This window comes from Lipotes vexillifer, unplaced genomic scaffold (genome assembly GCF_000442215.2).
Source record: "Lipotes vexillifer unplaced genomic scaffold, Lipotes_vexillifer_v1.1 scaffold2648, whole genome shotgun sequence".
NCBI classification, from domain to species: domain Eukaryota; kingdom Metazoa; phylum Chordata; class Mammalia; order Artiodactyla; family Lipotidae; genus Lipotes; species Lipotes vexillifer.
Genome location: NW_006793424.1, coordinates 292,831 through 307,553, shown reverse-complemented (window position 1 = coordinate 307,553; position 14,723 = coordinate 292,831). Strand labels below are relative to the sequence as shown.

Sequence of the window (14,723 nt, the reverse complement as noted above, 5' to 3'; positions counted from 1 at the left end):
CCCCCCCCCACCGAGAGGCTTTGAAGCAGCAGATAGCAGATTTACAGGAAGATTTGAAAAGAAAGGAAGCGAAATGGTCCAGTACACATGGCCGTCTTAGAAGCCAGATAGAAATGTTGGTCAAAGAGAACACAGACCTCCGGGAGGAAATGAAAGTGATGGAAAGATTCCGACTGGATGCCTGGAAGAAAGCCGAAGCCACTGAGAGCAGCTCCAGGATGGGTCAGTGCGCGGCGGCCTCCAGAAGAGACGGGTCCAGGGTAGGTTTTGTCACGTTGGGGAGATGCTAGATGTTTGAGCAGAGTCAGATTCGTAGAAGCAAAGTAGCGGGGTGGGTGCCAGGGCTGGGGGAGGGGAGAATGAGAAGCTGTTGTTTAGTGAGGGCAGTTTCAGTTGTGCAAGGTGGAGAGTTCTGGAGGTGGTGGTGATGGCTGCACAGTGGTGTGAGTGTACTTAACGCCACTAACGTGTACATCTTAACGTGGTTAAGATGGTGATTTTGTGTTGTGTATTTTACCACAATTAAATACTTCTTTTGTGCATCGCTATACAGATAGTTTTCAAATTCATTTTTATAATTCTTATAAAGGAATTATAACACAATAGGCGGGTAATCTGTTGAAACAGGGTAAAATTTTTGCAGAGATTTTTTTTTTTTTTTTTTGTGCATATGATCCTTTTAAATCAAGTATTTGTTTTTTTATTCGTCTGTATTCACAACTGTGATGTGCCAGTCACGGCTTTGAGGCACTGGAGATCAAGCAATGAATAAAACAGACAAACTTCCTTGTCCTCTTGGAGCTTGGATTCCAGCCGTGGGAGAAAGATGAGTGAAGCTTATGGTGTGGGACGTAGTGGCGAGAACTCAGGAGGGAAAGCAAGGAGGCGGGATCACTGCTGGGCAGAGGGTGTTGCAGTTTATACAGGATGGCTGGGGAGGCCCTCCTGAGAAAGCGACGTTGGAATAGTGGCCCGAAGAGGGCGCAGCGAGCCGGGCTGAGACGTGGGCCAGGAGCCCCCAGGCTGGGAGGACCAGGGTCCGTGAGGGGCAGAGCAGCGGATGGGACAAGAGACGGGCTCGAGGGTGGTGGTGCTGCTTTCGTTAGGCCTTAGTAACTACCTGTGAGCGTTGTCTTTTCCCTCTGAGTCAGACGGGGAGCCCTGGCAGGGCTTGGATGGAAGGGGTGGCCTCCCCCTCTGTGTTGGTGAGCCCACCCTCCCTGCTGTAGACATGCGAGTGGCCTGAAGTGGGTGTTTGGGCGCCATCAGGACACCAGTTGGGGGATTGCTGCAGGTGGATGGGGTTTATTGATGAACTGGGGATGAGGTGTGACAGCAGGAGAGGGGGCGGGAACGGCTTCCAAGTTGAGCGTGGGTTGTTTTTGGCCCTTTACCGTGAGTCCCCGCAAGAAGAGAGCACGCTTTTCCTGCGGGTGTGGGTGTTGGTTAGGAGCTCAGGTTAGATTAGGTGGGCTCCAGATGCCTACTGGACATCAGGTGGACATCAGGCGGGGCTGTGCGTGTCCAGAGAAACTCGGGTTGGAGCGAGAAGCTTGGGGCCTTCGGAACGTGTGGGAGAGCGTGCTCGCGCTGAAGGCGTGGACGGGGAGGGGTCCCGGGTCCTGGCCGGGGTGTGAGGCGGCGGCGGGGAGAACGAACCCGAGCCTGAGGGGCGGGCGGCCAGCGTGGCGTCCCGAGGCCCGAGTAAAGCAGCAGAGAGGCCCGGGCCCCAGAGGCTGCTGCCGAGTAAGTGGGGGACTGAAGATGGGTCCTCGGATATGCCGGGCGAAAGCCTGACCGGGTTAGAGAGCGAGGGGTTTCAGGCAGAGTACGAAGCGTTGTGGAGCAGCTTTGCAGTAACAGCAAGGAAATGGGGCAGCAGCTGTAGGGGCAGTAGTTTTTTTGTCTTGTTTTATTTTAAGATGGGAAAATCAGCACGTGCTTATGTATTGGTAGGATTGATTCAATAGGAAAATACGGATGCAGGAGAGAGTGGCTGGGTTGCCGAAGCTGCGAGCGCAAAGGAGAGGAGGCCGGGTTTAGGGGGAGTGGAGGCGCCCACCCGGCCGGGAGCTCGACGTCCGTGCCTGGTGACGGGGCCACAGCTGTGGACCTGGGGCTGGACGTGTGGGGTCTGTTGGTGAGACGTTCCCCCGTAACCCTCTAGCTTCCCTCGGGGAATGGAGGCTCGGGCGTCTGCTGAGACTGAGGATGGAGGACACTCTGGGAGGCTGGAGGGGCGGATCGGGGGCCACGAGAGGGGAGAGCAACGGGCGAAGTGTGGTCTGACTCCTGGGCTGCGCTAGGGGCCCACGTAGGTTAGAGATTATATGTTTCAAGTGGGGATTGTTTGCGTTATTTTTCCTTATTCAGCTTTCTGGGTGTAGCTTGTAGGGTGGTGGAGAGAAATGATATTTTAGCAGAGCTGTGCTCATCCAGGTGAATCCCACAGAGTGAGGGGGGCTGGAAGTTGACAGTATGTAAATACAACAGGAGTGCCTGCAGTGCACCATGAATTTAGGCTGCTCAAGGAGGGCATAGGTTTTGGGGGACACAGAAAACATGTGGATCAGTGAATTGTGGGACCCTGGGGGCTGTAAGCATTGTTGGAGTGAGGGTCTCAGAGGGATGAACTGGAAGGACAGGACACGGTAGTTAGAAGATGGAATTCTGCCCCCCGCATTTTATTATGAAAGCTGCCCCAAATAGAGAAAGTTGAAAGAATAGTATGATGAACACCTGAATACTCACCTAGATCCAACCATTGTTCACATTTTGCCATATTGCTGTATAGGTATTCTGCTGAACCATTTGAAGGTAATTGCAGAAATTGTGGCAACTCACCCCTAAATACTTCGGCACTTTATTAAACGGCACTGGCTTTTTGGATAATTTTTAATTATGTTCCCACATTCTGGATTCGAATGCTTTGAAATGGATACTTTTGCAGTTCTTAATAATCGCAGATACTGATAATGACTAGTTCTAGACTTTGTCCATTGGAGCGCGTGGCCAGGGCGGGAGAGAACAGGTGTAGAGATGGCAGCTAAGGTAATGGGGTGGCTACGGAGGACAGAAGGAGATCTGGTTGGAGGTGGTGGTGGGGAGCAAGGAGGACATCTACCTTGGCCTCTAAATCTGGGGGCTGCGGAAGGGGCAGTGGTGAGCAGCCTTCTGCTGTCTGACCATGAGCTCCTGTCCCCTCCTCTGGCCGCTCTGGTAACAGAGTCACAAAAACCTGTTTTCTGTTTTACATGGTCTCTTATGCCTTCACTTGAGGATTGCATGTATTTCCAGAGGTGGCGTGTGCGTGTGTGTGTAGTTCATTCCTAGTAGCAGCTTGTTCACTCTGGCCTGTAGCAATAAATGAAAACAGCATAAATGAACACACTTAAAACATTCCCATTGCAAGCTGAGTTCTGTTAGTTTCATTCCTTGTACTAATGTGTAAACTAATACTAATTTTATATTCAAAATTTTCTCATACTATAGAAGTCATCAGTTCGATTTCAAAAGAGTCAAGTTTCTTCAGGAACCCAGGTAGAAAAGTACAAAAACACCTATTTGCCAACACAAGGTAAGATAGTTGCTTGATCTTTTTATAAAATATTTCAGGAATTTAGAGTGGAAAATTTACACCCAACTTAAGAAATAAAACATTGTAAATATAATTGAAGCCCCTGTGTATCCTACTCCCAGTTAATGTGCACCCTGACAGCATTCCCTTTCTTATTTTTCATTCTTTTACTACATTGTGTCCGTAAATCAATGTAGTATTGTTTCATAGTTCATCCCTCTGCAGTTTGCTGCTTTCTCAGTATTTTAAGACCTAGCCTCATTAATACATATAAACTCTAGCTGTACAGATTCCATGTGTATTTGCCACAGTATATTTTCTTGTTGGCGGGCACTCAGGTTTCCCCCCAGTTTGTCACAGAATGAAAAGGGCCGCAGAACAAGTCTCGGTCATGTGAGTTTCTCTCTGACACATGTCAGGAGTGGGATATTGGGTCACATCAGGTTTGTGCCACTTTAGGAGGCTTTCCCTTTGCAAAGCGGTTACCAGTTTCTTTTTTTACTGTCAGCAGAACATGCTCTTTGGGCTGCCAACACTTGACCTGCTCAGACTTTATAATTTTGGCTAGTCAGATGGGTGTGAAATGGTGGGTCAGTGTAATATGCATTTCCCAGGTTACTGATGAGCTAATGTGACCATCTTTTCATATTCAGTGGACATTTGGGTCTCTTTTGTGAATTGCCTGTTCATTTCTTTTGCCCATTTAAAACTCTGTGCGTTTGTTTATGTGTATGTTTTTCCGTGTTGAAGTTAGTTATTCTGCATACTAATCCTTTGTCATTTGTAAGCACTGCCAATATCTTCTGCCAATCTGTATGTAGCTTTTTGGTTTGTGGGTTTTTTTTTTTTTTTTTTTTTGCGGTACGCGGGCCTCTCACTGCTGTGGCCTCTCCCGTTTCGGAGCACAGGCTCTGCACGCACAGGCTCAGCGGCCATGGCTCACGGGCACAGCCGCTCCGCGGCATGTGGGATCCTCCTGGACCGGGGCACGAACCCGTGTCCCCTGCATCAGCAGGCAGACTCTCAACCACTGCGCTACCAGGGAAGCCCGGTTTGTGGGTTTTTTAAAAAAATAAAATTATTTATTTTTGGCTCTGTTGGGTCTTTGTTGCTGTGCGCGGGCTTTCTCTAGTTGCGGTGAGCGGAGGCTACTCTTCGTTGCAGTGTGCGGGCTTCTCATTGCGGTGGCTTCTCTTGTTGCGGAGCACAGGCTCTAGGCGCGCGGGCTTCAGTAGTTGTGGTGCATGGGCTTCAGTAGTTGTGGCACACGGGCTTAGTTGCTCCGCGGCATGTGAGATCTTCCCAGATCAGGGCTCGAACCTGTATCCCGTGCATTGGCAGGTGGATTCTTAACCACTGTGCCACCAGGGAAGTCCCTGGTTTGTGTTTTTTATATGCATGTTTTTCCTTTTAATATCGAAGTTAATTTTTTAAAAAAATGGTTTTTGCTTTTTGTGACTGAGATATCCTTCTCAATCGTCAGGTTACAAATATGCTATTTTCTCCCATGAACTTTTGTTTTCACAACTGGGTCTTTAAGATCTACCTGGCATTTTTAGAAATTATTTCTGTGAATTACATTTATAAAAGTGGATATAACATATGCAGTTTGGCAGTTATAAAGGAAATACTTGGGTAACCACTGCCTAGATAAAGAAATAGATTAGCAGCACCCCAGAACTGATCCCTCCATGATTATATTACATTGCTTTTCCCTTTCATAGGTACAGCCCTAAAAAAATGTTTTACTTGTTTTTCAGCTTTTTGAATAGTGTTGTACTGTATGTATTGCATTGTCTTTTCACTACCTAGTTTTTTTTGTATACATCTTTATTGCAGTATAATTGCTTCACAATGCTGTTAGTTTCTGTTGTACAACAAAGTGAATCAGCCAAATGCATACACATGTCCCCATACACCCTCCCTCTTGCGTCTCCCTCCCATCCTCCCTATCCCACCCCTCTAGGTCATCGCAAAGCACCGAGCTGATCTCCCTGTGCTATGCTGCTGCTTCCCACCAGCCAACTGTTTTACATTCAGTAGTGTATATATGTAGATGTTACTCTCACTTCGCCCCAGCTTCACCCTCCCACCCCATGTCCTCAAGTCCATTTTCTGTGTCTACCTCTTTATTCCTGCCCTACAACTAGGTTCATCGGTACCGTTTTTTTTTTTAAGATTCCATATCTATGCATTAGCGTACAGTATTTGTTTTTCTCCTTCTGATTTAATTCACTCTGTATGACAGTCTCTAGATCCAGCCACCTCACTGCAAATAACTCAATTATGTTTCTTTTTATGGCTGAGGAATATTCCATTGTATATATGTGACACATCTTCTTTATCCATTCATCTGTCGATGGACACTTAGGTTGCTTCCATGTCCTAGCTATTGTAAATAGAGCTGCAGTGAACACTGTGATACATGACTCTTTTGGAATTACGGTTTTCTCAGGGTATATGACCAGCAGTGGGATTGCTGCGTCGTATGGTAGTTCTGTTTTTAGTTTTTTTAAGGAACCTCCATATTGTTCTCCATAGTGGCTGTATCAATTTACATTCCCACCAACAGTGCAAGAGGGTTCCCTTTTCTCCACACCCTCTCCAGCATTTATTGTTTGTAGATTTTTTCATGGTGGCCATTCTGACAGGTGTGAGGTGATACCTCATGGTAGTTTTGATTTGCATTTCTCTAATGATTAATGATGTTGAGCATTCTTTCATGTGTTTGTTGGCAATCTGTATATGTTTTTGGAGAAATGTCTATTTAGGTCTTCTGCCCGTTTTTGGATTGGGTTGGTTTTTTTTTTTAATATTGAACTGCATGAGCTGCTTGTAAATTTTGGAGATTAATCCTTTGTCAGTTGCTTCACTTGCAAATATTTTCTCCCATTCTGAGGGTTGTCTTGTTTATGGTTTCCTTTGCTGTGCAAAAGCATTTGAGTTTCATTAGGTCCCATTTGTATATTTTTATTTCCGTTTCTCTAGGAGGTGTGTCAAAAAGGATCTTGCTGTGATTTATGTCATAGAGTGTTCTGCCTGTGTTTTCCTCTAAGAGTTTTATAGTGTCTGGCCTTACATTTAGGTCTTGAATCCATTTTGAGTTTATTTTTGTGTATGGTGTTAGGGAGTGTTATTTCATTCTTTTGCATGTAAGCTGTCCAGTTTTCCCAGCACCACTTATTGAAGAGGCTGTCTTTTCTCCATTGTATATTCTTGCCTCTTTTATCAAAGATAAGGTGACCATATGTGTGTGGATTTATCTCTGGGCTTTCTATCCTGTTCCATTGATGTGTATTTCTGTTTTTGTGCCAGTACCATACTGTCTTGATTACTATAGCTTTGTGGTATAGTCAAGTCTGGGAGCCTGATTCCTCCATCTCCGTTTTTCTTTCTCAAGATCACTTCGGCTATTCGGGGTCTTTTGTGTCCATACAAATTGTAAAATTTTTTGTTCTAATTCTGTGAAGAATGCCATTGGTAGTTTGATAAGGATTGCATTGAATCTGTAGATTGCTTTGGGTAGTAGAGTCATTTTCACAATATTGATTCTTCCAGTCTAAGAACATGGTATATTTCTCCATCTGTTTATGTCATCTTTGATTTCTTTCATCAGTATTTTATAGTTTTCTGAGTACGGGTCTTTTTCTCCTTAGGTAGGTTTATTCCTAGGTATTTTATTCTTTTTGTTGCGATGGTAAATGGGATTGTTTCCTTAATTTCTCTGATTTTTCCTTGTTAGTGTATAGGAGTGGAAGAGATTTCTGGAAGAGATTTCTGTGCATTAATTTTGTATCCTGCAACCTTACCAAATTCATTGATTAGTTCTAGTAGTTTTTTGGTGGCATCTTTAGGATTCTGTGTGTGTAGTATCAGGTCATCTGCAAACAGTGACAGTTTTACTTCTTTTCCAATTTATGTTCCTTTTATTTCTCTTTCTTCTCTGATTGCCGTGGCTTGGACTTCCAGAACTATGTTGAATAATAGCGGTGAGAGTGGACAGACATCCTTGTCTTGTTCCTGATCTTAGTGGAAATGCTTTCAGTGTTTCACCTTTGAGTATGATGTTGGCTGTGGGTTTGTCATATATGGCCTTTATTATGTTGAGGTAGGTTCCCTCTATGCTCATTTTCTGGAGTTTTTATCATAAATGGGTGTTGAATTTTGTCAAACGCTTTTTCTGCATCTATTGAGTTGATCATATGGTTTTTATTCCTTAATTTGTGTATATGGTGTATCACATTGATTTGCATATACTGAAGAATCCTTGCATCCCTGGGATAAATCCCACTCTATCATGGTGTATGATCCTTTTAATGTGTTGTTGCATTCTATTTGCCAGGTTTTGTTCAGGATTTTTGCATCTATATTCATCAGTGATATTGGTCTGTAATTTTCTTTTTTTGTGATATCTTTTTCTGGTTTTGGTATCAGGGTGATGGTGGCTTTGCAGAACGAATTTGGGAGTGTTCTTCCCCCTGCAGTTTTTTGGAAGAGTTTGAGAAGGATGGGTGTTAGGTCTTCTGTAAATGTTTGATGGAATTCGCCTGTGAAGCCATCTGGTCCTGGGCTTTTGTTGGTTGGAAGATTTTAAATTACAGTTTCAATTTCATTGCTTGTGATAGGCCTGTTTATATTTTCTAATTCTTCTTGGTTCGGTCTTGGAAAATTGTATCTTTCCAAGAATTTGTCCATTTCTTCGAGGTTGTCCATTTTATTGGCATATATAGCTGTTTGTGGTAGTCTCTTATAATCCTTTGTATTTCTGTGGTGTCAGCTGTGATTTCTCCTTTTTCATTCCTGATTTTATTGATTTGCATCCTCTCCCTTTTTGACTTGATGAGTCTGGCTAAGGGAGAGGAAAGAGGAATGATTTAGCCACCGTGATGCTGACCTCACCTTTAAAAGTTCCCAAATTTCTTTCTTTAATGTAGTTGAATTTCACCTTTTTCCTTTATGGGTGGTGCTTCTTGCCCTAAGTCTTTACCTATCCTGAGGTCATAAACATATACTCCTAAAGTATCTAGCTGTTCCAGCATTATTTATTAAAATAATTTTTACATGTAGTTTTATAAGGTGCTCACAGTGGTGGACACCCATTCCCCTCTGTGCCTCCCAGTGAGAATGTGCTCAGAGGCTTGTTCATGACGTTCACAAACAGCTGAGAGAATTAAGCTTGATGAGCTTGAATACGGGTTCTGACTTGACTTTTATTAGTTGACAACCTTGGCAAGTTATTTAGCCTCTCAGCTTTGATTTCCTCACCTATAAAATGAGGCTATTAGTCTTTTCTACGAGGCTGGTTGTAAGATTTAGAGATGATGTAACACGGAGCTCAGATTGCACTGTGGTTCTCTGGGCCTGTGAGGCGGAGGAAGGTGTTCATTTAGCCAAAATCTGTGTGCACTCCTTGATCCCTTTTTTCTTGTATCCTTACCCCCCCCCACTCCCATCAATTCCTAAACTAATCCTGATGTTGATATTTTCTGAATTAAGTAGGTTGAACCATATGACATTGCTAGCACTCGGCTGTTTGGGACCCACGGGTCAGTGATTTGACACAGTACACACACTGCGGTCTCCACGGTCGCCCACCAGCCTCCTGACTGGACTCTGGCTCTGTTCTTCTCTAGTCTGTTCTCCCTGGAGCATCCAGCATCCATTTTAGTGTTTAACATTTAAGTCAGGTCCTGGCACTTGAGCTTGAAACCCTTCAAATTTGGGAGTGTTTATAATACCCATTGGCATATAGGAAGAAAATATTAGAACTGCAGTGTATTTTTAATATCACTTTGTTGGTGGTGGGTCTGTGTGTATGCACACACATGCTTATTTTATAATGTATGAACGTGTACAGTACATGATTTGTGTGTTGGTCATGATCTAAAAAGTTAAGAGCACAGCCATTAGGTCTAGATTATAATTAAATACTGTTATTTTTTTCAAGCCAAATTCTGTGTGTATTCCTGGCTGCTTCTATTATCTGTACCCCATTCCTATCCTCTAACTAAAGTCCTGGTGATTGTCTCCACAATACCTTTGGGTCCATCTATTAGGTTAGTTGAGCACCTTCCTCCAGATTGTACACTTTCAGAGAACAGATACTTTGCGCTTCTTGGTCATCAGACTTAAGTATTTGAATTTATACAGTGAAGAACTCCTAGGAATTAATAAAGAAAAGTACTAAGACTTCCTTAAATAATGGGTAAAGGACGGCAGTTCACAGAAGAGGGAACTAAGGAGATGTTTGACCATAGTATTGAGTAAACTGAAAACTTTCAATTAAATAATAAAACTAACTCTGGTAATTACATTCTAACAGGCCATCCATCTCGAAGATCCAGGTCTGTGTCTCGTGATTTAGGCAATTCGGATAAAGGACAAGTAAATCTCTTTATGTTTTTATATATTAAACATATTATTCAGGCTTAAAGTTGACTGGTTAACTGGCTTAAGTTTCTACACCATTTATAAAGGAAGCTTTTTACTTAACATTGTGTGTGTGTTCTATACAACACCAAATACTAGTCATACTAGAATCCTATAATAGTGGAATCTGGCTTTTGGCCTAAGTGTAAGTTTTCTAGCTGCTTGAGATTTTTATTACATGTAACGTAGGACAGACCGAGAGCCTCTTGTCCTTACAGATAGCCTTACCCAGGGAGCCACCTGAACCAGTGAACTCTCCAGATCCTGAATGTAAAGAAGATGATGAAAAAGAAGAAAAAGAAGAAATTCAGGGAGAAATCAGCCATCCTGATGGAAAGGTTAAACTTTTTTTTTAAACCAGTGAATACTATAAAAAATGAACATGGGTTAAAATAGAGTTGAAACACTTAGATTCTGAAATAACTCATCTTCAAGACTTGAACCTTGGGACCCTATGAAAGTAAATGGACAGCATGCATTTAGTTGGCATTTCTAATTTAGAGATGATGCAACAAAAGGAGGAATACAATCCAGTTGCTTAAACTCCTTGTTCTTTCTCCAGACATAGCTAAGAAGCCTTGGTAATCCTTGGTACTTTTAAGAACCTCAGTTCTCTGCCCTACCCTTCCTGCAGGCTTCCTTAAATATTTCCTGGATCAGCTGTTCTCCACCCCCAGCCTGACAATTTTATTCTTGTGCTTAGGAAAGGTTTTGAGTGGGAAAACGGCCTGGCTGGGTGTTCCAGCTAAAAAGTGAATGACAAGAGGAGGAACATAAACAGGGTTACTGAGGAGGTGACGAGGGAGTTTTTCCTCGGGTTTACAGAACATGTTCCAAGTACTCTAATCTGATCCACTTTAATAGAAATCAGAAGGCCAAAGTTCACTGCAAATCTTGAGGAATGAGTGCAGGACAAGACCAACAGAAGTTGTTAGGCTCTTCCTGTACAAACTCTACTTCAGGATGACAAACTGTTGACGAGGGAAGCTTTTCTTTTTTAGAAGAAGAATCGCAGCTAATGAATGGAAGAGGAATGAGAAAATTAGAGAATCACCAGTTTACAATTTCCGACGACATGAGGGTCTAGGTAGTCACCAGTGGCTCCTACAACCTTAGACGAGAGGTTGACGGATCTCGTGATGCCGCCCAGTCAGTGCTGAGGTCAGGAGGCAGCACATACTTAACTGGATTTCTGGATGTGCTGCCATACAAAGCCCACTGCTGCACCTAAAAAGTACTCTTGTCAGAGAAATTCAGCTGGAATTTAATCAAGCCTTGAGAGCTAACTACTGGGTTTTTTAAGGAAAAAGTGATACGGAACATGTTTAATGACACCATAATGGAAAAGCAATCAGCCAAATCCAGAGTGTGGGAAATGTTACATATTCAGTGACCCATTCCTTCAACAGTTGTCATTAAAAAAGGGGGAAAGGAAGGGACCATTAGAAATTGAGGGTAGAGACACATCAAGTGTGTGGATCTTGTTTTGATCCTGATTCAAGTAAACTGTAAAAGGCCTTCTTTGTGTGAATTTATGGAAAATATGGTTATGATATATGATGAATTAATTACAGGTTATTAGGGATGATAACGGTTTGGTTATGTTAAAAATACTTCCATTAGAGATGTCTGTTGAAACATTTACACAAGTGATGTCTGCAGTTTGCTTGGGAAAAAAACTGTTTTGGGGGAATAGGTGACCTAAGAACAGTGATGTGTAGATAGGTGAAGCCGATTATTATGAGCTTATTAACTTTTCTCTCCAAGAAATGTTTTAATTTTTATGATGAAAAACTTCAAAGTAGGCAGTTAAAAGAATTAGGGATATTTTTGTCGTGTGGTCTCAGGAAGTTTTATATATTGACAGTCCTGGTTTTTTTTTTTGTAGATAGAAAAGGTTTATAAGAATGGGTGCCATGTTATATTGTTTCCAAATGGAACCCGAAAAGAAGCGAGTGCAGATGGAAAGACGGTCACTGTCACTTTCTTCAACGGTGATGTCAAGCAGGTCATGCCGGATGGGAGAGTGGTAGGTTTCCATGGGCGTGTTTTGTCCGTAGCGTAAACACCTCTGAAGAGGAGGCAGTGCTGACTCTGTGTCTTTGCAGATCTACTACTACGCAGCCACACACACCACCCACACCACGTACCCAGAAGGACTGGAAGTCTTACATTTCTCAAGCGGACAGATAGGTGAAAACCTGCTGTGCCCTCTCAGTTATTACATTCTTCCTTTCCTTTAAAAATAAAATATTTATGGTAACCCCTTTTTCTACAGAAAAACATTTCCCAGATGGAAGAAAAGAAATCACGTTTCCTGATCAGACTATCAAGAACTTGTTTGCTGATGGACAAGAAGAAAGCATTTTCCCAGATGGTACAATTGTCAGAGGGCAACGGTACGTTACCTGTTTTGTTTCTAGATTTTCTAGTTTTCAACTTTTATTACCAGTTGAATTTTAAAAATCTTAAAACAAACATTTGTGTAAGTCATTCAACATTTCACTGAGTTCAGAATTTGAGAGCAGGTGAGACATGTTTTCAGCATTCTGGAGTTTAGGATGAGTTTGAGATAAATGCATTGTAACGTTGTTAGTCTTTAGCCTACAGACCTCTAAAGGGTGTCTGAACAGCACTTCACGAAAGGAGAATGGCAAGTATTTGTTTAGAAATCAATCAATCTGGTCAAATGTGAGACACAAAGAAGGAAAGCTGCCCTGTCAATTTTTAACAATAACCAGACTCTGTATTTTGATTATCTGGGTCTCCCTGCCCCAGCGTAAGCACTTTACTCTCTGGCCACCCGAAGCCGATTCCTTAAATCAACAATTATCTTTCTTATATCCTCTGAGTGTTAATGTCTTGAAGTTGGAGTCAGCTTCTTCAATCCACAGTGAAGAGCAACTTACAGGCACCATTTTAATTGAAACCTTGGTGGAGTTTTGTCAAATCGAGACAAAACTCCTGTTTTTAGTTTCACCCTCCTCTCCTGGAGTGTAAAGTACCCATTACCTTGAATTCTCTGATATAAACTTGGCAAAATGTAGAAACTTCTCATGGTCGTGATTGTGTTTTTCCCTTAATGTGGTCTGAAACTTTATCTGGTGCTCAACTAAAGATTTTCCTCAAACTTTATTTCTTCTGTGTACAGTGTACTTTGACTCGTATGATTGAAATTTTCTGTAGTAGAAAGAAAATAATATGAAAAGGTCCCCATATCCGTCTATCCATCTTCAAGTATAACTCATGGCAAGTCTTTTTTCATCTACACTCAAGCACATCCCATCTGTTAATTCATTCAGGATTATCATGTTTTAATTGAGGTATAACTGACATTAGTTTCAGGTGTACAATAAAGATTTGATATTTGTATATACTGCAAGATGATCACACACATTTTTCTTGTGATGAAAACTTTTATTAGCAGCTTTCAAATATGCAATACATTCAGGATTACTTTGCTGTTTTTCACTTACAGCAGTGGTTCTCAAACTTCAGGGTGTACCAGAATCAGCTGGAGGGGACTGTTCAAGAGCAGGTTGCTGGGCTCCAGCCAAATAATGTGCGTTTCTAATGAGCCCTCGGGCGATGCTGACACCCTAGGGCCACACTTGATAGGGCGCTGGCTCTCTAACACTTGTATGTGGCACAGAGCCATTGTGTTCATATAAAATTTGAGAAATAACCAAAACAGAAAAAAACATTCTGTGCTGAGAAGTTGAGTCCCAATTTATACCTATATAAGGACCAGGGATGCTCTAGGAGAAGAAATAACTGCCAGAGTTCTCCTGCTGTATACTCCATATTTTTAAAGAAATTAAATTCTACTTTAAATTTACAGAGATGGCAACAAAATCATAGAGTTTAATAATGGCCAAAGAGAACTACATACGGCCCAGTTCAAGAGACGGGAGTATCCAGATGGCACTGTTAAAACTGTGTATACAAACGGTCTTCAAGAAACCAAATATTCATCTGGTCGAGTAAGAGTTAAAGACAAGGATGGTAATGTTCTAATGGACACAAAGTTGTCATGATCCTTGTGTATGGCTAATCATGAAATAACACTAACTTGATTTTCTTCTTTAAAAAATGTACATTTTTTGTGGATTCTGTGGTTTAATTTATATATACTGTGTGTGTATATATAAATGGAAAAGATTGTTTGGAATTTTTTCATAATGTTTGAAATGCACAGGGACAGCTTTCATTTTTAGTTCACCTACCTTGTCTTTCTACGGTTCTAACCAGTATAGACTTTTAACAAGTGGATGCTTTTGTTGGTTGGAGATGGTTATGAGAGCCAAGAAGTACAAGAAACACAGTATCACAGATTTTCCCACCGCCTACCAGGCCTATGAAGGGCTTGCTCAGAAAGTTTACTGAAGGAGTAAGAGGATTTCTCCAGTCAAAATATTACTGTGCTTGATTAGTACTAAAATTAAAGCATTCTCTACCACAGAGGTCACAGAATTGGAAGTTAAAACAGTGACTGACTGAGTACAAATAAACAGTAAAACAGGCAGAAGAGTTCATTCTGAGCGCAGATAAATCTCATAGGAGGAAAAAGCAGTTGTAACAAGGGTGACAGCTGAGAAAGGTGGGGCATGAAAACTAACCAGCCAGTGTTAACTGACAGACCACAGGTGCCTTGACCTTATTACCTGTAAGGCGGGGCTGACAGAAGCAAGATGTCCTTGAAGGGGGGGGGGGGCGG

At 42.3% G+C, this 14,723-nt stretch overlaps 1 protein-coding gene across 1 annotated transcript in view; it reads left to right on the top strand.

Moving 5' to 3' along the window:
* The window catches only part of CPAP (centrosome assembly and centriole elongation protein), a 55,308-nt gene extending 41,265 nt beyond the window's left edge, over nucleotides 1–14,043 (top strand). The window contains exons 9-16 of the mRNA XM_007466344.1: nucleotides 18–260; nucleotides 3,493–3,577; nucleotides 9,900–9,961; nucleotides 10,225–10,344; nucleotides 11,895–12,035; nucleotides 12,115–12,199; nucleotides 12,285–12,405; nucleotides 13,848–14,043. Of these exons, the coding sequence (XP_007466406.1) occupies nucleotides 18–260; nucleotides 3,493–3,577; nucleotides 9,900–9,961; nucleotides 10,225–10,344; nucleotides 11,895–12,035; nucleotides 12,115–12,199; nucleotides 12,285–12,405; nucleotides 13,848–14,043 (1,053 nt within the window). The remainder of the gene's footprint in view (nucleotides 1–17; nucleotides 261–3,492; nucleotides 3,578–9,899; nucleotides 9,962–10,224; nucleotides 10,345–11,894; nucleotides 12,036–12,114; nucleotides 12,200–12,284; nucleotides 12,406–13,847) is intronic.
* Nucleotides 14,044–14,723: the final 680 nt, after the last annotated feature.